This window comes from Glandiceps talaboti, chromosome 5 (assembly GCF_964340395.1).
Source record: "Glandiceps talaboti chromosome 5, keGlaTala1.1, whole genome shotgun sequence".
Taxonomy (NCBI): Eukaryota; Metazoa; Hemichordata; class Enteropneusta; family Spengelidae; genus Glandiceps; species Glandiceps talaboti.
In genome coordinates, this window is record NC_135553.1 from 21,573,103 (window position 1) to 21,598,136 (window position 25,034).

Consider the following 25,034-nt stretch of genomic DNA (forward strand, 5'->3'; position numbering starts at 1 on the left):
TATTTCCTTGATTTTAACTGAGAATTGACTGGAGTTTTCTTGATCAATGTAACAGCTAAGTTTAATTTAACAGTTTATTTCACAAGGCGCATTTCATGTTAAATCCACAATAGTTATGACCCGGATCTGTATTTGTTCTCACAATAGTTTTTCTCATTATCGACTTATAGCGAGAGTTATATTTACTCTGTTATGCTGAGGAAAGCATGCATAATTTCCTACTCATCAAATGAACCCTATCAGCATTCCATCAACTTAAAATTTGTTAGTCAGACGATTGAATAATGGTCCAGAATGTATCTTGTTTACACAGAATTGTCAAACCAGTCTACATAACACCATCAATGACCAGTAGACACTGACAAATAATTTATCTAATATGGTGATTGAAGTTTCCTGCAAAATATCACTATTATTTTTCAAAGGGTAAAAATCAACACAAAATGTTATTAATTACAGCTATGGATTTTTAACTTTAGTGACAGGCATCCAGTATTTTATTCACAACAAAATTACTTTCATTTAATTCTCTTTGAATGAATAAACAATCATGTATAATCGGCAACTCCACGCAGTTTTTCTGTCCATTCAGTGATAATTGAAAACAACAATATTTAAACTAAGTAAAACCTGACACAAGATCATTGGTATCAATTTAGAAATTGAGAACTTACCTGCCAACCTTTATCAGCTGACCGATAATACGGATAATTTTTCATAATGTGACTATAGATGCCACTAAGTGTTAATTGCTTATCTTGTGCTGAAATAATAGCTTGTACTATTAGCTGAGCGTATGAAAACGGCGGCTTTGAGTCATCCTTAGGATTCTCATTGTTTGATGATTGGCTTTCCTTGTCCTCTGCTACGGCTGCTGCAGCATAGGCTGCGGCTTGGAGGTCTGATGCCACGTTTCTACGGTGACCTGTACCTCCACGTGGACTTGACGGACAGGAGTTGGCAGCACTGAAAACAAAACAAATTTATGGAATATTATTACAAGCCTAAATATATATAGGTGCCCTTCCTTCCGCATGAACAGTCTGACACACTCGCTATGCAGCTAGAGGTGATATTGCCCACAGGCAATGCCATGAGATAAAGAACTCTATGTGGATCTTGTACCTTATAAAAAAAAATTGACTTTGCAAGTTACTCTTATACATGTACATTGTATTATTCATTTCAAATCATAGCAATATTCAAATTGTAAAAAAATATATTACAATGTCAACCTTGGCATTTGCCCTCCGAGTGTCCTACAGATTACATTTGTAGTATCCAATGCCAATATGGTATCAAATTATTCAGGAGTCACACTGCATGACTGCACAAGGTAGCAAATGTTCTATTAAGTTTATGTGACTCCCATATCTTCATTTGAATTGTCACTTTTGATTTCTGAACAAATATCATACATTGTTATGACTGCTCTATTGTTGAAATAATTACAAGCCCCCCAGTGGTGATGTTTATTGTCAGATTGTGATTTTGCCTAAAGCTACATTTTGTAAATGATGTACCCGTAATGTGAAAAAAATTGTATTCTCAGTAGTCACTTTGAATTCCTTTTATTTCAAATCTAATCACTACATTTGGTACATGTATATGGAAGCTATCCATAGTATGGGATTAACTGTCTATTAGTGTGTTGTTTTTATTTAGTTTTGATGGGCACGCAGGTATGCACGCACGCACGCACGCACACACGCATGCACACGCACGCACGCACACACACACACACACGCACACACACACACACAATCCTTTATTTGTTCTGTCAAATATCAAATAAAGGTGAATCAGTGAATAACAGGATGTACATTAACATACAAGTCCCTGCAGGAATATATTCATTTTCAGGGTTCTGCTGATGACTGGATGAGTCCTGGTCGCTCATTAATATTCATGAATAAATTAAAATAATTTACATATTGAATATTAATTAATTCATTGATTCTTACATACATACATACATACATACATACTCACAACAAATGAAACATCCCTAAAACATATGTACATTGTTCACAGCACAAAACAACACTGTACTGATATTTATTTGGTTTCATTACATTATTGGTATATTTTTTTCAAACTACAATTACAAACATTAGAATCATTACATATACAATAACAAACATATTGAAAGGCAATTATTTCTTACAGGGTGAAGATGGTATACATTATGAAATCAACATCAGAACTGAATAAAGATTACTGAAAAAAACTCTGTGTTATATTACTCCATGACAATGTAGACATCTTTACAAATTTACATTCACACATTGTTTTTGAATTTGAATTGCAATATAAAATGTTAAGGAAATAACATCTACAAACACAAATTGAACGTTCAGATTATACATACAGTGTATCAATTCAAACTTCGTCGGGTCCTACTGATCATACTATGGTTACAATAACGGTACATAATGTTGCCAAATTCAGATTGTGTCCTAGCAACGAGATTGAGTTCACTCACTGTAAACACGTGTCAGTACATCGTTCTAAAAATAGAGTCTCACTGTTCATGACTTCCTGATTACTTGTGGTTGTACAAACGACGATGTTTCCTCTTCGCCCACAATTCTACGGCACGATCATAGTTGTACTCAGCAACTGTTGGCCCGTCCACAGCTATACGCACTAAACTGTCAACACTGACTTGGCTCAGACGATTTCTTGGGGTTGTCTTGATTATCTTCAGTTGCGAAAAAATTCGCTCCGAGTCTGCGGTATGACATGGCAAAACACGGTAGATTTTGGCTAACTTCACCATACTTGGAAAGGCCTGTTGAACAACTTTGTTGGTGCACAGAAGTTCTACGATGGCTTGCGGTTTGGCATTTGGTTGTTTCAATATAGAGTCTCTTGCATAATTCTTGAAATTAGACCATTCGTTGACTGCTTCGGTAATGATATCATGCTGACCCTGCTTCTGTATAAAGCGTGCAGAAAGACTTCGAATTGCATCGTCGCCGTAGTCAGGGGATGCGTTCACTTGTAAACGAGTTATATCAAATATATCGAAGCAGGATAGAATACCAACATCCTCACACGGAAATCGTCGCTCGATGTTGCTGACTAGGGCAGCTATGTACCTCTCGATAACTTGTTTTACGGTTGATTCGTCTGTGACACGTTTCTTCACGGCGATGTCAAACTTCTCTAGTTCGTCAAGAAAACTGCCCAACGCTCTGAAATTCTCACCGCCAACACTTCCCATCTGCTTCAGTGTGGTCACTGTTGACAAGATGAGGGGCTTGAGGTGACTGTGTTCGAACTCACGTGCCTGAAAAGCCTTTGACAACTTGCTAAGATGTGGGAGAACGTCACATAGCAACAGCATAGTGGCGATGAATGGATACGCAGTCAGCGTGTGGTAAAGACCGATTGCCTTTACGTCACCACGTTCTTCACCTTCACGTTCAAGACTTACTAGTACACTGTGGAAAGTCTCTTTTAATCGTGCCACTGATAAATCGATACTCAACCATCTCGTTGATGATGGTTCGATTGGCTTCATCACTTTCTTGCCCAAAGTTGCCTGCACTGCATGAAGGCCAGCCATGCGAACTGCACTATTGTTGAAAAAATCATACAGCTGACGTAGTACTGTGTAAAACTTTTTCACCACTGGCACTGCGGCTGCTGCTTGTGATGATGCCAACTGTAACCTATGGGCACAACAGTGGATGCCTATCGCCGTTGGTGCAAGTTCTTGAAGCCGTTTGACGACTCCGTTGTTCTTTCCGGTCATTACCGCTGCCCCATCAGTTCCTATCCCAACAAGTACGTCAAGGTCTACTTGTTTTTCCCGGAAGAATGATGTCACGTGGGTGGTGAGTGTCTCTGCATTTAGTGAAATTGTTGGTGACTCGTCCAGGGTTTCATCATATTTCAAAGGTTCAATCAACTTCAGAAACTTGACACACAGCTGCCCATATTGATCAAGGAAACGACAGTTCAAAGTCAATTGTTCGTTGACGCTTACATCAGATGTCTCATCGAGCATGATCGCAAAACACTCAGATTGTTTCAGCTGTTGGATGGTTTCATCTTCTAGTAAGGCTGACAGGATACTCAACATCTCTTGAATGGATTTGTCACTGCAGTATGTTACACTTTTTGAAATATTGAGGTCATCTTTGACAGACAAGCCGAGTTCGGTTAATAAATCAAGTAACGGTTCAAAGTTTGTTGTATGAGGTATGCGACGTTTTGCTAGATGGTACAGGCATTTGAAAGCAGAGACTATGGCGTCCTGTTTCACCTCAGGTTGAATGGTTTCGCCGATATCTTGAGTTGTGGCGCTCAACAGTTCTAGTTTGACGGCATCACGGTGGGCGGCGGTTTGCTCGTGCTCTTTGATGCTGACTAAACGAAGACGTCTGCATGCCGTCTTGTTCCACACATCTCTGTCATAGGGACGCTTATCGTACTTCTGACATAGTCTGCAATACATGCCCTCATTAGAAATGAAGTACAACCATGTCTTGCGACCATTCGCCCATTCTTCTTTGTAGGTAGTTGCTTGTCTCTTCCTCTTTGTGGCTGGAGAATCGGCATCGGTGTGTCTTGACTTCTTCGAAATGTTGGCGGGATTTTCGTTTTCGTCACCAGGCACCTTGCGTTTCGTTGTAGAAAAATAACGGTCTAACGACATGACTGAACTTGATACTTTGAATGCTACTTGAAAATATATTACTGGAGGAAGCTATGGGAACGTGTGTCACTTGTGTTGTCGATCACAAAATGGATACAAACAGTCGAATTTTGGTCGCTTTTAAACCTTTTTCGTGCATATGATTAATTTTGCTTTTAGGAAAAGAAAGAAATCGGTAACGTATGATCATTCATTAGAAACAATCGATCATTCTTCATTAGAAACAATACTCATATGTAACATTTTACGTTTGTCGGTACTACTGGGGGTACTCCTGGTTTTGATTTTTACCGTCCCATTGAAGATCTCCATACGGACGTTTAACACCTCCGAGCGTGTAATTTACACGTGGTGTCGGCATCATGTCAAGTTAACTCTGTGTTTTGTTTACGTATCTGAAAGCACGTTGACACCTCGTTGTATTAGTATTTACTGTCCCTTGTTTCCCTATTGTGTATGGTCTAAAAACATACCACCTACACTAGTTTTCAATAAAGATTTTAATTCCTTATCATTTTAAACAATTGTTTGTGTGTATGTTATAACAATTGACTTTGAAAGCAGGCGGCCCATGCCACCTTTGTGACAGTGGGAGTCGTGGTCGGCAACCTTTGAGTTGTGGTCGCTAAATATGAGTGCCGGACGCTTGCGACCGGTGGCGACCACCGTCGGCAGAACCCTGATTTTAATTACAAATCTTGCTACACAAATATTACTAAACACTATAATTCATTTTGTTGCTGCTATTTGCTTTCTTGTCTGCACACTGCAGTGAAAATTATCAGTAAATCTCATCTAGATCTAATCTTAAATCTTTCAATTTTAATAAATTTGAATAAGGAGACACAGTACATCTTCATCCTCACAAACTGACAGGGTCACACACATGGGTATATATAATTATATATATTATTTTCTACATTTGTATACCTGATGTCAATAATATTATGTAAGTAAATCAGTTTTGGAATCATCAATATTTTGTAAGTATGTGTAAAACTGGAAACATTTATTACATGTACCACTCCAGAAATTTAACTGTTCGAACTGTTTACTCTAGACTGATCAAATTGATAGTTTTGAAAACATGTTATGAATTTTGATGATACACACAGTCACTGTACTGACATTAAGCGTGTGTGTACATGAAAAACACTAGGGCAAGTACATGTACAATGTACTAGTGGTGGATGATAGGACCTTGTTACATTTTTATCACATAAAATGACATTTTACAAGATTTAACGACTATTTAATTATCAATGAAAAGTGCAGTCTATAATATTCTTTTAATTATATCATTCATTATTGTATGTAACATTTCTATTTTGAAGTTTCAGTAGAGAACAGTCAATGACAGGGTTTTAGTTTTATTTCAAATGTGAATGAAAATAGCATGTCTGTACAAGTACATGTATATGTTTTAGAATTGGTGCAGAATACTAAAGACAATACTTCTAGTCATACTCAATGTGTGTTCACCGCAGCAGGGTTCACACACAGGGAATAACTGTAAGCTGTATGTATATTGTCATTAAAAATACACTTTCTGACATAAGATGTCCGGCTACAAATTGTCTTGCCACATGAATAAATACACATTCCACATATTTTCCAAATAATTTAGGAAGTGTTTATTTTGACGTATCGTGAAAGAAATCATCACATGCCTACAGCTGGCAGGTTGATTTCAGTATTCTATATTTGTAACTAGTTTTACTTTCATACGATTTTCATTATCGTTTGTAATGTTTATATGTGAAAAACAAATCAAAATCATAATTTTAATGCTAACTTTCATTTTGTCTGTTTTTGTAAACAAAATCACCATTAAAGTTTTAGGCCCCTGTGAATGAGCTTTGCATCCTTCAATGGTCCAAAAACCCCTTCATATACAATGTAGTATATCTGGGTCCGCTACAATTAAATACGGCATCCTGCACAGTCCATAATAAAGACAGCTGCCTGCTGTGCCTACCTTATTGTTGCTGTTGGTGAAGGGAAAGGACTATCAAACTCTGCATTTGAATCTGGAATGTTTATTCTCAATTCATTCAATTTCTTCTTAGGAGGGCTAGGCATTGGTACACTGGCAGGGGCATTGTGCTCTTCCACTAATGCTTGGAACATTATCTTGATGTTGGTACTTGGAAACCGCAGAACACATCTACAAATGACAACAAAATATACACGATTATCATTTTTATTATCAGTTACACTACCAGCTTTACACTCTCTGTAACAAACCCAAGATGAATATCAAAATACAAAAACCTTACATTTCTTAATGATATTAATCTTTGTCCTGCAGTGTTTTTTGTTAAGGATGGTAAGCAGGTAAAATCTACATGTACCTGAGTAAAATCTACATGTACCTGTCATTTTCACAGGGATTCCTACCAACATTATGGTACAATGTATTGGAAGCTATGCCAGTTTTACCATATTCCCCTTTCTGTTACTGGGGGTTTCCCCTAACCTTAGCAAAAAACACTGTCCCAGATAACATACTTATATATCAGCACTTGTCAGTCAAGTAAACACATAAAACTACAGTCAGGGATGAAACATATGTTCTTGCCTCACTCACACAGACTGCATACATTTTCCTTAGCCGTTATGTAGCAGTGCAGCCATTGTACATGTATCAACTCACAGGCATAATACTGGCAAAATCAGTGCTGCTGGTGATGCCATAGTAATACTATTATTGTGTAACATAACATTCATGGCCTTGGGATAATGGTGTTTTGCTGGGAGTCTAATACTACATAAACAACTGTGGCATCATCATCATGATGGCGGTTGAATAATTCTCTTTCACACACATGTTGCATTAACTATCAAATTTGCTACTGGAAAACAGGTTTTTTATTCAAAATATTGAATTCACTATACAAAGGAGAATTGAGGAAATGTGGTTATATTTTATAAACAAAAATATGGCACATTAATAACCCCAAGGAAAACCTATATAAGATGTACAAGGTACATGTACATACATTATAATTTGACAAGAAATATTTAAAGTTCTGTTGTGTGTGTTGTAAATTGTCTTTCATCTCTGGTTTATTATAAATGTTCTACACAGTTATATTTACAAATTAAATATAGAGTCCTCTGCCATTATCAATATCGATTACATCGGATTAAACGATTCACAGAAAATTGTAGTTTGTCTCACTAGTATTCGTTAAAAGCAAATATAACTTGACACAGTTTGACTTGTCAAATCACAGTGGTCAAATTAACTTGTAAGAAATAAGACCTTGAATGACAAACATCACTGTATTAATGACAATGTACAAATGTACATTTGTATAATGGTACAGACTGTTGCTTGGGAGATTCACATATATGGATGTATAATGTACAGTACAATGTACGTGTATGTACCCATTCATATTATTTGTTTGACCTGTATATGACATGACAGAGCAACACTGCAGCAGTGTGTGTGTCCTCTAAGTAAATTTGGCATGTCACTGACACCCAGCAATTTCGTGTGAACCACTAGTAATACATGTACATGTATTTGGTGTTCTCCTCTCTTACTACATGTATGTGGTGAATTATAAGAAAACACTGTTTTTAAATCTTTTTGACACACAACACATTTTGCACTGCAGACACAATGGATGATATCTGCAATGCCTATATTGAATACAAACCAATTAAATGGTAAGTAACCTCTACTGACATCATTTCACATCTAAAGACATGACCCAGTGTAAATTTTACATATTGTTTGACATGTAATAAATGAACACTTCCATTCATACATAATGACTCCTATATCACAATTCACTCATTACAAATTCCTGACATTATAAATACACTTGCGGTTTACACTATATATATATACATATATATATATACATGTATGTATCACACATGTATATAACGATAGGATATGGACCAAATGCTATATCTGTATGTTGACACAACACTTCCAGTCTCCAGCTATGCTGGTACCAATCATTCTTTCATAAGGTCATAATACAAACATTTCTGTATTCAAAAATAACTAAATGTAAACAGCTTGACTGCTTACAAAATTCATACAGACTCCTTTTAATTGGATTATTGGGTCATGATTTAAATATGCAGGAAAAGGACTCTACAACTGTTGTACATTGTCAAGGTCAGAACAAATTTAATTTTTATCTCATCTCATCCCCATCGTGATTTTTGCAAAAAAAAAATTCATTTTTAGTCCCCCACTAGCTGGTTCATGAAATGTAAACAGACTAATGGCATGTACCATCCATATTAAATTGTAAAATTCCTAGCTCATCATCACAACCCAAACGTTCAGTTTTCTTCTCATTTTTACGAATTATATTTAATATGATATCTCAGTAATTCTACATCTGTGGTTGTACTGCTAAAATTTTCAGTTTTCAATTATGTTTTTAATTCTAAATACTCATGAAACTATGGGTGACTGGCATGTGTTCCTAAGGTCTGCATACACCAATCATTTTTCCACTTTTTATTGTTCTTTGAATTGAACAATGTAAAATGATTTTGCTGACATTCAACTGTATCCATACACCACATACTACGTTTCCTTGACGATCACATTATAAATAATAAACGGATGTGACTACACCTACACACATGAATTCAGAATTCCGGTCTTACATTGTCTATTATACAAGTTCTCTCACAACGTATGGGTGTCATTTTTTCTATATCAATAGAGTACTTTATTACACTAAACAAAACATCTAGTTTATGTCATTTTTTCAACACACTTTTGCATGTACAAAATGTACATGTAGTTTTTACTAGCAAGATGTCGGCCAGATATAAGGCAATTTTTTTATGAAATCAAAAATAATCCAGGAAAACATGAAATAAAGTGAATTCATGTCTTTTATTTTGTAGAATTTAGGTCATAATTAAGATGTTTTTTATGCTGAATATATTACCGTATATTACATGTACATGTACGTGAGTTGATAACGGTGGTGTTTCAAAATTGATCCGAGATTCCTTAAGCATGTGGTGCTTCAAATGTACATACTTATTTTGAAAACTAAAGTCAATAATATTTCTCTCCTGATCTGTTGTGGGGATTAGAAAAGCTTTAATATCAAAAAGACACATTTGTCATTATTATTTTAAGGAGTGCAAATTGTGCAATGTAGATTTATCTCCCCAATTAAGCTGCAGTGTCCAATTGCAACTGTTGCTTTCCAGTTACCACAGATAATACTCCATATTCTGAGATTGCCAAATATCACTTACATTAATAGTATCAAACCTCCAGGGAAGCTTTCCAATTACTCTGCACATTTTTTTTTTTTTTAATAATTTCAAATGTCACAATACCACATGTACATTCACCTTACATGCATTTGCAATGACTTCAATATATGCAACCATTTTAAATTAAGTCTGAACCTGGTACATGTAGTAGGTGGGTATCTTTAGTCCACATTTCCCAGCCCCCCTTATTGCTACATGAACAAACAATGGATTGAGAACACCCAGCACTGGTAACGCGATACACATATTGTACACAAACACTGTAAATTATCATACTAGAAGACTTCTTTATATGGTCATACCACTGCAACTGTGATATCAACAAAAGGGCAGACTAAACGCTCATGTCAGTCAGGTCAAATCTGCTGCCTGTATACATTTTAGTAATCATCATTATCTCACATACCATTTAATACATTTGCACAAAATTAATTTTGATTTTGTTTCGACTTGCATACATACACTTGCCCCAGATGTGTCAGTTCCTATTTGTGGTGCCACCTCCCACAGTCAATGCAATATGCTAATTCATAAAGTAGGTCACACATCCATTTTCCAATGTCATGCAAACAGTGACAATCAGCTGTGCTATTTATATAATGTGTTTATGGATTTCTATATGAAGCAGGCCTTCTCTAACTAAGTATCATTTGGCTTCATCCAACCACTCACTCACTGTTTAAATTCTACACAAACAAACCCCCACTTTCAAACATGTCATGTTCAAACTAAATACCCCATACATGTACATTTGTACTTTAGTGACACTGTCAGTGGTGTTCTGGAACATGATTTCTTCAACATCTCATCTATCTCAGAGAGGAGGAGAAAGTGTGAGGCCAGGTCAAACTCACAAAGCATCCTATAGAATACACAATACAATGTACTTTATACAGTATCAAATTTGTCAATTTTTCATTTTATGATTAATATACAAATAATATATACATGTACATGGTATATATATATATATATATATATATATATATATATATATATATATATATATATATATATATATATATATATATATATATATATATATATATATATATATATATATATATATATATATATATATATATATATATATATATATAGTTGTCTGATGATCGCACAATGCGTGAAACTCCGAGTTACAACCAAGAAAGAGTTCCAGTACTACCAAAACTATATATAATATATATATATAATATATATATACACATACACACATATATATACATTGTATATACATATACATACATATATAGACATACATACACAAATACACAAACATATACATGTATGTATGTGTAGTTTTTCTTTGCCTACAACTTATATTTCATATCACATACTGTCACGAGTAGATATCATTATGAATGGAGCTGTCAATTTTGTTGTGATATTCAGCTGTTGTTCAACAGCTGTCTTGACTATAAGTAGACAAGTGTTTTTACTCATTGGCTTCAAAGCTTGCATAAATACTTGACAATTACGAGTTGTTCAACAATATTTTTCTTCTGGTCAGTCAAGGAAATTACAAGTGGCCTAAGGGGCCTTTGTCACTACGAATTATAGTTAGAATAGATGAATAGTGACAACTCCTAGATCACAGAGTATTTTCTGGCTCATTTTGGAGAATGTCCGAGTCTAAATACATGTACCTTTGTAATTTTCTTCATTAGGTTAAACTTGCTATTCATTACAAAACACTGACAGGTCAGACAATTTGGTTGACTTTCAATGACTAATGAGATGAAAGAACCAGCTTGTGTTGTCATCAAATGACCGAACGAGTACACATACTTCTGTAAGGCTACAAACAAGGGGAATACAGTGGGGCTATCGATAACTCAAGAAATTTCAAGCCATAAATTATAGCAACACATGCAAAATGAAATATTGATGTAACACATTTGTCATTCTTCAGCATTTTATTCCAAGCTAAAACTTGTCATCACAAAGCAGCAAATTAGATACTGTTGTAGTGGTTGTTTTTGTCATATTAAAACAGTTTTCAGTTCTCTACAGCAATAGCTCTTGATCAGAAAAGTAAGCGATGTAATGGCCATGCATCAGTTCTGAGGAACACAACCTAACTACATGTACATTTAGGGTCACTCCTCTTGTACATGTATATAGTTTATACAGATGTAGAAAATAAAAAATACCGCCAATGGCGTTGTAGCACAACTGTAGTTTTTAAAAATGTTTATCCATATGCTAGTCTATGCTAACAATAGGTGTTTATTTGCTGAATAACTATCCAGTTGCCTATCCAACCATGTTGCTATCTTTACGATAAATGCTATCATTTGGCTGTTGCTATGGGCGTGGTCATGTTGTTAGATATATTTGCATACATTTGTGTATGTTTTTGTTCACTTGTGTATGAATTCCTGATATTGTCTACAATATACGTGATCATTTGGCTGTTGCTATGGGCATGGTCTTGTTGCTAGGAAAATTTACATACATTTTTTGAATGTTTATTCAATTGTCTATTAAACCCTGTTATCTTTGTGAAATACACCACCGTTTGGCTGTTGCTATGGGCGTGGTCATGGTTACTAGGGTATTTGCATACATTGTTTGAATGTTTATTCATCTGTCTTTCTATTCCTGTTGTTATCTTTGCAATATACGTGATTATTTGGCTGTTGTTATGGGCGTGGTCTTGTTGCTATGCAAATTTACATACATTTTTTGGATGTTTATTCAATTATCTATTAAACCCTATTGTTATCTTTGTGAAATACACCACCGTTTGGCTGTTGCTATGGGCGTGGTCATGGTTGCTAGGGTATTTGCATACATTTTTTGAATGTTTACTCACTTGCTTACCAGATGATGTTGTTATTTGACCAAAATATACTGCCATTTGGTTGTTGCTAAAGGGTGTGGTCATGGTCACTAGGGCCAATTTTGTCAAAATGTTTTTAAGAAAATCTGCAGAATAACAGTTTCAGAAACATCTTGCCAAGTTTCAGACTAATTGACCAAGTACTTTTTGAGATATAAGTTTTTGACCAAAAATGAACATTTTTACACCTAATTTGCATATCACTCATGGAATCATGGTATGCTTAATATTTCTTCGTCCATACATCCCTAGATACATTCCTATTAAATTTCAGCCCAATCTGCTCAGTAGTTTTAGAATTATAGATTTTTAACCAAAAAGACACATTTTTAGCCCTAATTTGCATATCACTGATGGAATCATCCCGTCATGAACAAATCTTACTTTACACCCCCTTAAGAATGTTCCCACCAAATTTCGCACCAATCTGCCCAGTAGTTTCTGAGTTTAAGTTTTTTGACCAAAAATCACATTTTTTGACCCAAATCACACACCTGTGATGCAATCATTTTGATTTGAACAATTTCCCAACTAGACACCCAAAGTAATGGACCCACCAAATATCGTGGCAATCGGTTCAGCGGTTTTTGACTTTAAGTTGTTTACACACACACACACACACACACACACACATCCACACACACACACACACAGACAGACAGACAGACGCCGGGCGATCCCTATAGCACTACTGAACAAGTTCAGTTGTGCTAAAAAAGTACAATTTCATATTCATATCATACACATGTACATGATCCAACTACATGTACATCTACCATGTACAAGCATGCTGTAGCACAACACAGTTCACAACAATATTCCTAAAGACATTTGACCTCAAACGGTGATACACATGAAGACCTCAACCCAATCACAAACCAGGTAACACATTCCACTCTGGCAAAAGTAAATACACAACAAATACCATCATCAAGAAATATAATAGCATTGTTGTACAATGTAGTTGTAAGTCACAACATACCTGTACAAAATGTATGTACATTGTAGTCCGAGTGCTCAGCGAGTCAAAATGAGAAAAACTGGGATTTCTTGTGAATCACCACTACATAAGAGATAGGGAGACACCAAATTTTGGTGCATCACTGGCCATTGTTTCCATTACATTAGTGGTGTAGTGGTCATCACATAGTGAGAGATGGGGGGGGGGAACATCAAATTTTGGTGAATCATCAGAAACTGTTTCCATCATGGCACATGTCAAATTGGCTTAGAGGGCACACTGGTGCTCAGTGCTTTTACACTGAAAACGATACCCCAACTTGCAAACTGAAAGCAGTCAGCATTTACGGCACACATGACCAAACTAAGGTACATGTAATAATAATAATAATAAGAATCTTTATTCGTCCAAGTAAATTCCGAAATTTGTGGAATGGTCGCCGCAAGAGCACTCTAGTGTTGAAGAAGCAGGAGGAAACCGGAGTACCCAGGGAAAACCTGCGTTGTTCGGCAGGGTCAAACTGAGCATTACCCTTCTTACATACAGACCTGATTAAATTCTAAATCAAACCCAGCCGACACCAGGCAGGTTCAAACCCAGACTGCAGAGGTAAGAGGCGTACAAGCTAACCGCTCGGCCACCGACAACCCTGTATATGTACATTTATTGTACATTCATAGCTATTATTAATGAAGACCTTACCATGGCTCATCTGTATAAACATGTACAGGTACACAAAACATCACTTCTTATAAAATGTTGTCAGGAAATTATGGATATTTATTCTACACAAATATTTGCTGAGCTGGAGATGCTCTGAGGGGGCTGAGTGCTTAGAAAAAACGTAATTACAATGTAAGGCCATTTCTTAATTTGTATACAAAATATGCCATTATTTAGTCACGTTGGGCTTTACTGATTTTTTCAAAAATGTACATCCAATTTCTAGTTTTTTGTTTAAAATTGATGACAAGTTAGTGTTTGTTATAACATGTAGTACTGCAATTGTCAATATTTTACCTACAGCTATTTACACACCATTAGCTACTGATGGTTTTAATAGTAGACGAACTGGTGACTTGAGTATGGCATGATGTACATGTATTGTATATTTGGTCTGGATGACTCAGCTACTTATGGTTACAGTTTTGCTAGGAAACCTACATGTACACCCCATTTTAGTTGTTACTTTGTACTTTATAGCATAAATGCAACCCAATGCCAGTGTGTACTAACTATATAGTTTATTACTGACCTAAACCCAACTTCCATATTTCATCTTTATTGACATTTTATTGCACTGTACAGGCACAGTTGTCATGTTTTTATTTGCCAACTCTGAATAGGCAACACACCAGGATTCAAATGCAGCTCCCCCAACCCTTGGTTATATGAATTTTTCCCCTTGTAGGTACATGTATAACTTTCTTAATAACTGGTTACATGTATACATGTTATTATAATATCCCCTCCTATTTTGTTGGTGTAATCTCGTACTGGTGAAGTTCATGGTGTGGTATGCCACTATGACAAAGTTCAAGGAACTAAACATACAGTAACACATAACACATTTATCATCAGGTGGCCTTGGCAGCACTGCATAGTGTTTTTTGTTTGACATCCACCTGACTACATGTACAATGTAGTACATGAATGTCAAAAACAACAATGTTGAAAAATAAATGCCAACTTTAAAATAAATCAAATGTCCTTTTAGTTATCGATTCATGATTCTGTTTCTATGACATGACGCAGTGTATATATTTCTCGTGTCGACACAAACACTAGCTGGAAAACAGGTACCTGGAGCATTGATTGAAGGTACCCTCTACATGTATAAGGAAACACTGATGTAAACAAGTCTGACCTCAGCATGACCTGTACAGATACAGGTAAGACAAACAGCACTCCTTGCTGTACATTGCTAAATCACCAACACTACAGCTAAACCAACAGATAGAAAACACATACCCTACCCCCCTGTGTATTCACCAATTGAAATGGTTTGACCTTCAACTCCAAAGGTCAGTGGTATGCTCTCTACACAGGTCAGTCTGGGAGCTGATGTTAAATTTACACTACCCTACATGTACATGTACATCCCTTCTGATGAAAGTAACATTATGGTTGTTTGCATTTGTTGTACCAGGAGGCTGCCAGTGCTAGATTACTGACACATGTTGTGTTGAAGTCCCAAAATAAACAGTGACATTCACACACAAGTTCTCTTCTTCCACTTTTAATTGAGAAACAGACATGTTTCGAACAAATCACTTGTCCTTATTCAGGGTCTAAACTGAATCTGACAGAATCCAGTTAGACACTGAAGATGGACATGTGATTTGTTCGAAACATGTGTTTCTCAATCAAAAGTGGAAGAAGAAAACTTGTGTATAAATCTTAGTGCTTCCATGATAAATGTACATGTTGTTGTATGTCAAAAATATGATATTTATGTCTGACCCCTTTCTACACAATCTCAGGTAAAAATACATGACATCGTTCGAATTCTTCATGACAAAATAACATCAATTGATGGGCTTTACATATATAGATTAACGATCCTTTCAAAGCCAACATTTTCCATTCACTGTGTGATCAGATCAATAATGGAGATAGCATGAAAGCTTCACTACACTATTGACAGCATGACACAAATAACTAGTATGACAAAAACACTGAGTCAAAATCGTTACAGTTTACATATTCCGCTATAAATTCTCAACAAATGATCTCTTCCTTTCTTGAAATGGAGGTCTACAGATTTCAGTTCGATCGACAAATCTTTAACTTGGCGCTCGCAAATAAACAACTCACCAAATTTTACTGTTCATACAATGTACATGTACAATTTTTCTAAATCACACAGCTGAGGCCCGTTGTCAACAAACATTTGCGAGAATTCAGTAAAAAAAATTTTTTTTTAAATTTATAAAATAATCTGTATCATATGGTACAATTTACTTATATTTTTAAAAATAAAATAATCATAGAATTCTCGATGTTTTTTTGACAACAGGCCTCAGTACTAGAAATAGTAAGTCTTATTCAAAGTTGTACATATCTGTGCAGTTAGTAGTTACAAGTAACATACACATGCAGACAGTAGACTATTACAAAGATAATACACTATCAGATTGAAATGTTAAAAAACTTTTGCATGGTTAACTTTGTAATTTGCACTGTCATATACATGTACCCTTGCCTCCATTATACTAGGTCACTGCAATGTACATGTACATACTTTCATAGATATCACAAGACAGTATATAACCACGCATATTTCTAGTGTGACTTTACATCGAAACCTACACTACACTGAGAAATGTTTGTTTTTAAAATAAATTATGTATAATTGCATATAGTCAGTATTACTAAATCATTCATACTCTACATGACCGTCGTCAGACATGACACTTCCTGTCACTGTTTCAGGCAGTTCTCTCCTCCATATTTTATTCTGCAATACTATCCATGCATGTAGATTGATAAATTAATGTATTTTTTTTTTCGTAACTTTGGTCTTTAGCTGAAGTAAAAAATGACTTAATGATTTTTATACCCTGAAAGATGTGTTTTTCTGTAGTAAGAAAAAATGCACTGACCCAAATATGAATGCTATATCAATATCAAAGGGAGATATAACGCATATACAATTTATATATGAAACAATGAATAAAATCTTGTTATTTATGGTACCCACTATGCAGTGACAGTATGTTGTAGTGTTAATGGCATGTTGTTTACAGCTGTTTGAACCAATATTTCACTATTTCACACAAGGGGAATATAATTTAAAAGCAGTTGGTGATAAGACCCAGAGGTACATGTACACAGTGTACATGTATATATTCTGGCTTAATGAGCAGACGCTATAACATTGCAGGTACGGTTATTAAATTACCTTGCCTTCTGACTCATGTTTATGTTGCATTACTGACTACATCCCTTTTGGCAGACAATCTTTGTAAGGTGCACTTTTGTATCAATAATCAGTTCATTGCAACAGGCAATTTCTACAGACCATAATGGCATAATGATATTCAGTCACTTTATGGAACATACTGATTTGTATATGAATACGTGGTCATTCTATCTTTACTAAAGTTTAGTGTTGGTATTGTAGATCAGTGTGCCTGCTAAACCAATTTGACGTGCCACTGATGCACACAGTTTCTAGTGACGCACCAACATTTGGTGTTGGCCTACATCACAGTACCAGTATCTCTTTAATACTCACAAGAAATCACAGTTTTTATCATTTTGACTCACAACAACAACAACATTTGGCTATCACTAAAAGGCACACTGTTGTAGATACATCACTTGCTGAGTTGTATGGAAGAATCACATTGCAAATTTAAATTACAGCAGTCTGCCTTATCCTCAGCCCTCTTCCAAGGGTCGTGACCTTTAATATGGGTCAGTGGAGATACCCACTGTACACACTAACAATTTGAATAACAATAGAATATATAAATTATGCCAACAGGAGATTTTGTGGTTGAAAATCCAGTGTTGATTCCCTTTACACTCCATTGGCGGTCTGACAATACTGCTACACTGTAAATGTATGTACAGTAGTAAACATCTACATTTTGTAGACCTGTTAGTTTGGGGAATGACGTAATGCTAGGCTCTAAGCATACAAACACAAGATAACGGCCATGATGCACTAGAAGCATGAAACAACTTACATAATATAAAATATGTCTTAGTGGGTTTATGTGGGTTTATGGTTAACGCTATCAGTGAAGGACATTTACTACTTGCTAAAAAGTCAACATCTCATCATGCCACTAATGTTGTTGCTACTGATAGACATAAGTAACTTACTATCAACTTTGACCCATGTCCCATACAACATACGCTAAGTTTGTCATTGTACAGAAAGACTTTGAAACTTGCCAGCCCTCTTATAAGAGTTTCCATTATGAAAATGACTTAATTAAACTCAAGAAATGTAACTACCTTTTGGTAAGGATAACTTACATTGTGTGGTTTGATAAGCACATATATGCAAATTTAGGAGGGCACTGTCATAAGAATACTGGAGCAGCAGGTCACTGGTTACATGCCAGCCAAGGCCAAAGGAGGCCTTTCTGTATACAATATTTTGACTAGCATGGGTAATGACTGAGGACACACCTACAGTTGGAAATATATTCTAGTATGTACATGTAAGTTGTAACCATTAGAGAGCCCTGAACATTGGCTGAAACATGTAACCAGCACAGACTATATTCAGTGAAATATCAGTGTTTTTGCTAAGGGAGGTACATGTATATAGGTAAAATCTACTGGGGTTCCCGTGTCATTTTACCTGGGTTCCCCAAAAATTACAATAGACACTATGGGGAAATACTGCCATTTTACCCTTTCTTGCTTTCTGTTACTGAGGCTCCCTATCCTAGCAAAAACACTGAATATGCCCTGAGATACTCATTTCACTCAAGATCTCATTTCAATGCCACAGGTACATGTATATGCAGCCTGTGTCCACTTAACTCTGGAATAATGCACTTCGAAAATTATGAAATTGCTCCATTTACATGTACCTCTGTTATGGATCCTACCATGGGAAAAAAATAAGATTACAAAAATACAAGACGACATACTGGTTTTGAATAAAACTGCTGCCCAGATCCTTGCTAATGTCCATAAGAAATAAAGAACTTTACTCTAAATCACTAAATACAACCTATGCTTTGTGTATTCTAACTCTTTGTCTAATTACATGTGTACATGTATGTACAAGTTTGAAGATGGCGTCACAGGCTGAATACTGCACACATGCATAACATCAACCTGTAAATGAACCCATGACAGGAGTCAGGTGGTCATAGCACAAGTTGGGGTGGTGTATATGCATCTAATATTGAGCACATGTCCGTATCTTCGGACTCAAGTGTGTGTTAGACAAGAAATCAAGAGAATGGATAAAGATGTACGTTGAGTTTTGTGATTTCATGTAAATTTCTTATTTTCGATGACATTAGCATGGATCTGGTGGGTATTTGCATTTTAATTAAACTGTGTGCAGGAAATATCTACAATATGGTTTCCCAATTGGACAGTTGGAGGAACCACAGCACAGGTAAACCAGATATGTTAGCATTCTTGAAATGCAGTTTTTCCAGTGCTAGTACATGTACCCACTTAGTTTTAGTCCTATTCCAGAACATTCAAAGATGGTTTTGCAGTCAGCGGCACCATAAACTTAATGACTGAACATGGAGAAACTATGCCACAGAAGAGCTGTAATTTGTCATTGCTTTGTGTATATGGTACTACACTTTGTAAATGACTTGTTGATTCTGGCCTTGACTTCTACACCATTAGTACCAATCATAGTCACAAAACTACAATGTTTTCTTTTTTTCTCTCACATAAACAAAGCAGTTCGCATGTGAAAGACTAACAAACAAATCACTAATGGTTGCTTGTTACTTTGGGGGTGTTAGGGAATAACAGAAAAGTAAAATAATTGGAATTACCACTAATATAATATATATATATATATATATATATATATATATATATATATATATATATATATATATATATATATATATATTCTTTATCAGAACTTTTTCAAAATGGGGTCATGTATGTGAAAGTGAAAGCGGTTTCACCTCGTCAAGATTGACCTCATAATGCATTTACATTCCATGTACTGTTCTCCACTGGTCTACCCTTGTACCATCATTGAGTACATTTCCCTGTGACTACATGTACAAACCTTTAACACAACTTGTCAATTCAGTTCAAACAGGATCTACACACTATTTGAACATTGATATATGTAAGTTGTTATTTCAAAGTTATATGATACACATTATTGTGTGGGACCAGTATACAATGTACAAATGTACTACCACCTACAAACAAACACACTTATAATTTTGATGGGGCTTCATCAGCTAAACACTCTGTGGCCTTCCACGACCAAGCAGGATATGATACCCTAGATGTCTGTGCTACCAAAGATTCCCCGGGTTGCACAGTTTCTATTCAAATTACAGTAGTCAACATTTGATTCTTGCATCTCCGATACACTATAATATATCAACATTTCTTGAGGTCACTAGATCTTTAATTAAAGGAATCCCTTTCTTATACATTGTAACGTAGTTTTCGAAAGTGATAATTTGTTCAAAAAGCTGAGTGAAAACATCATAAAATGTAGTAGTTTTGAGGGATCTTACTGAGCTATTGCACAAAAATTGCCTAACTCAGACTCTCCCCTGTATTGCTTCTAGAAAAAAAATGGATTAACTTCAGGTCAATTCAAACTCACCTTGGGAATGCATCAATGTCACAAAAAATATAACGGAGAAAGGAACAAGGATTTGGCTATTAAAATCACCCTAAAATCCATGGCCACTCTAGCTGCAATAATTGTAGCGTTTGATGTGATTTTAGGGTTTTTTCGTCTGTTTTAGTGCCTTTTTTCGTTCCGAAGTTTAACCCGAATGAAACGCTACAATTCCTCTTACAGAAACGCAAATAGACGGAACCGATTCAGATCTGATTCGCAAAGTTGGGCAGATTTTTCTGCTAAATTGCACCTTACCTGGCAAAATATCGGTCATTCCGTAACGCCAACATTAATTACGGAGCCTTCAAGACCCAAGAAGTGTTCAGGGGTACCCCAATTCCGTCAAAATCAGCAAATATAGCAAGGCATGCAGCATTTTGAAACAGGTGGTACACTGACACCTCGCTCACGTTTTCAATGAGGTCTCGTCTATTTGCGTTTGCGTTAGAGAATTGTAGCGTTTGATTCTGGTTAAACTTCGGAATGAAAAAAAACCTCGAAATCACATCAAACGCTGCAATTATTGCAGCTATGGCCACTCCAGAAAGACAACAACACTGGAGTGTTGACTGGCAGAGTGGGTGGTACATGTATGGACAACAACAATGACTGCCCCTCCTTGTTTACATTTTTATAATCTTGAGCTGATAACAGAGAGATGTTGTTTTGTAGAAACCTGGGAAGTGTGACATCCTGTGCATACAATATTTCAGGAAATATGTCACAGCAAATAGAAAAAAATGTTTTTAACTTTGGTTAGAGCAAAGCCATTTTGATACCATGATTACAAATGTGCAAGGGTGTTAGCAATAGCAGGTGTTTGTATATGTTGCTGTTGGTGCCCTTTGTACCCAACACCATTGTTTTCAGTTTTGTCACTGGAGATGAAGATATTAAATTGTTAATAATCATTTTTCCTAATCCTGGACTATCTTTATCAAAATCATAGCTGTATTCATGAAGTGTGCTTCTTGTGATCCAACTAGGCCGCAAGAATATGCAAGGACCATTTCAACAGCACGATGCATCATTGCATGTAAACAAAGGTCTGTCATGATGGCATCAGCTGATCACGACAAGCGCCCCTTTCCTACGCACGTCGTCCCCAAAGACACGTGCGATATCATTATTGCGAAACAATTTTTTCTTGTGCACGTTTGTGTGCAGGGGATAGTGAATAAAAAGTATAAATTATCTGCGAGAAACAGAAAGTCGGAAAATCTACGATAAACCCGATGTTTACATATGACAGATGCATTTGTACAGACTTGCCGTACATTGTTGTCTGTAACCAATACACGTCACAGACCCCAAAGCACCCCTTTTTTGTTTTTGTTATTTCTCCTAACCCACAACGAGTCCTCGGAGAGAGTAGAAATAAAGAAGTTCCAACAGCCGACGTCTTTAGAAAATATCACATTTAGCAGGGATGGAGAAATTATCTTAACAAAACAGATTTGCTCGCCACGAGGTCGGGCTCTTTAATATCATCATGTAAATTGAGCATTCGGCCATGCATATAAAGTACGTTTTGATTTGTTACTTACGTTCTAGGTAGCTGCAAAGGATTGGCTCCTCTTCTCTGAAAAATACCATCGACAAAGATACCGTTCTTCCCATTACAATGCATGAAGAAATTGGGACTTTCGTAAACAATTTCTACGTGCTTTCTAGAAATAAAGCTAGAGTGGCCCATGTTTACATCGACTTCTCCCTGACTGCTGTTGCGCCCAATCGAAATGCGATTTTGCCTCATCAAATACTCGAACTCTCGTCCTTCTAGGCGGGCGATAGGTACACCTCTCACTGAAGGATGAGTCCATGGTATCCTACTTGGGCTAGAAGGGGCGGATTTTAGCGCTAGGAGCGCGTAAGCGTCGTTGTCTGTGGGTTGCTTCAGCACAGACATTCCGATGCTGCGAGAGGAAAACAGCAAAATGGCCGACCACGTTAATAACAATTCACCACGTTCCCGAGCATGAAGCGTGGTACTAATTACCCACAATGCAACAAACTATGTCCGATGAATAGGGTACAGCCTTGTGCATCTAGCTGTGTTTAATATCCTGGGATAAAATGTATGGTTTGTTTCTCTTCTAGACGACCATACAAATAAACATTGTTTAAAAAAAAAATACAATCTATTCACTACAGAAAACAAATAACTTTACGACAAATGTCAATAACAGCCCCCCCCCCCCTTTTCCGGGGGGGGGGGGGGGTTTAACATTTTCTGATCTACCGGTAGTATGATGAAAATTCTATCTTTATATTTTTTCAAATATCATTATTATTTGAACTATATGCATATTTCAAATGTGAATGTAATTCTCTTATTTTTTTCTTACACATCGTCTAAAATTGAAACACTTTCACTTTTCTCCCAGGGGACTTCCTATAAGTATAACCTCATGGTGCATGGTGTACCACATGGTGGTGTGGTACAATTTATATCGATTTTGCAAAGCGCCCTCAGTGGCGATCTTGACAGATAGTAGGATATTGTAGTTCTTTCCAAATGTTTGCCAGCATGAGCTATGGCTTTCCTCTGTCCGTAGCTACATGTGTAACACCAACCGTGAGTGTTGTTTTAAAAAGCCTTTCCCAGACATTTTTTTTTATTGGAAAGAAATCCTTTCGCAATGTACTATACAAGCATACAAGTACCTCACTATAAACAATAATATCCTAGAAAACATCCACAAGTGACAAGTCAACATTCAAGTTCACATTTCATTGGTTATTCACATAACTACAACATTTCAATAGAAATGTGGTGTCTTTAACTACTACATGTAAAGGACATAGCTAGAAACAGTTATATTATATTATATATATATATATATATATATATATATATATATATATATATATATATATATATATATATATATATATATATATATATATATATATATATATATAATCAAAGTAAGTTGGTTGGAACTTGAGGTGCTTAGTTGTAACTCCGAGTTTCACGCTCAATGCGTTCATCAGACATGATGAACTCATTGAGCGTGAAACTCGGAGTTACAACTAAGCACCTCAAGTTCCAACCAACTTACTTTGATTATTCCCGCCCTGCTTACCCAAGCACCGAGCACTCTATTCTACGAGTTTGATACTATTTACTCCATATATATAACGGCTCCTGTGTATCTTACTTGATACTGTACTATTATTAGTAGTTATACTGCTCTACATGTATATGTATTGAGCACTGTTTGCTCCAGTATAGACATATAGTATATGCTGAGTGTATATATATATATATATATATATATATATATATATATATATATATATATATATATATATATATATATATATATATATATATAGTATATATATATATATATATATATATATATATATATATATATATATATATATATAGTTGACAACATTTTCCTTCAAGAAATTTGAAATGAATATGAAATTCAAAACATTTGAAGACTGAGACCTAAAATAAACCCCTTCCAATCTAGTTGAGTCCATGTGAGTTTTAACTGTCTTTCAGTATCCTCTAACACTTTGTCAATTAATATCAATATGCTCCTATAACTTTTAGTGTCTGTTCTTCATGTGTGTATTATATACTAACGTTTTTTTTCGTTGTCCCCCCCCCCCCCCCAAACAAAAAACAAACAAACAAAAAAACCCAAACAAAAACCAGGGCTGTGAGTGCAACTTTAAAAGCTAGTTAACTGCATCCAGGGAGTAACAAGAAAATATAATAAATTCAACTTCGGTCTATCACATGTATTCTATCAAATCTAAAAAGGCTTGATTTTCAAAATTGATTTGGAATAAGTTTATCAAATCTGAGTAAAACTGAACAGTAGCGCAACTGAACGATTATTCAGCATACTGATACAAAATAATTATACCCATAGGCCATGGAGTGAACCTGGGTCTATGGTATAAACTTCAATTGAGGCACATACACACACACACATAT

General features: G+C 35.8%; 1 protein-coding gene across 1 annotated transcript in view; it reads right to left on the minus strand.

Annotated features, from left to right (window-relative positions):
- The window catches only part of LOC144435796 (forkhead box protein K2-like), a 35,229-nt gene extending 12,243 nt beyond the window's left edge, over positions 1 to 22,986 (minus strand). The window contains exons 1-3 of the mRNA XM_078124419.1: positions 22,621 to 22,986; positions 6,648 to 6,836; positions 675 to 966 (exon numbers count right to left, since the gene is read on the minus strand). Coding sequence (XP_077980545.1) covers positions 675 to 966; positions 6,648 to 6,836; positions 22,621 to 22,982 — 843 coding nt within the window. The 5' untranslated portion in view covers positions 22,983 to 22,986. The remainder of the gene's footprint in view (positions 1 to 674; positions 967 to 6,647; positions 6,837 to 22,620) is intronic.
- Positions 22,987 to 25,034: the final 2,048 nt, after the last annotated feature.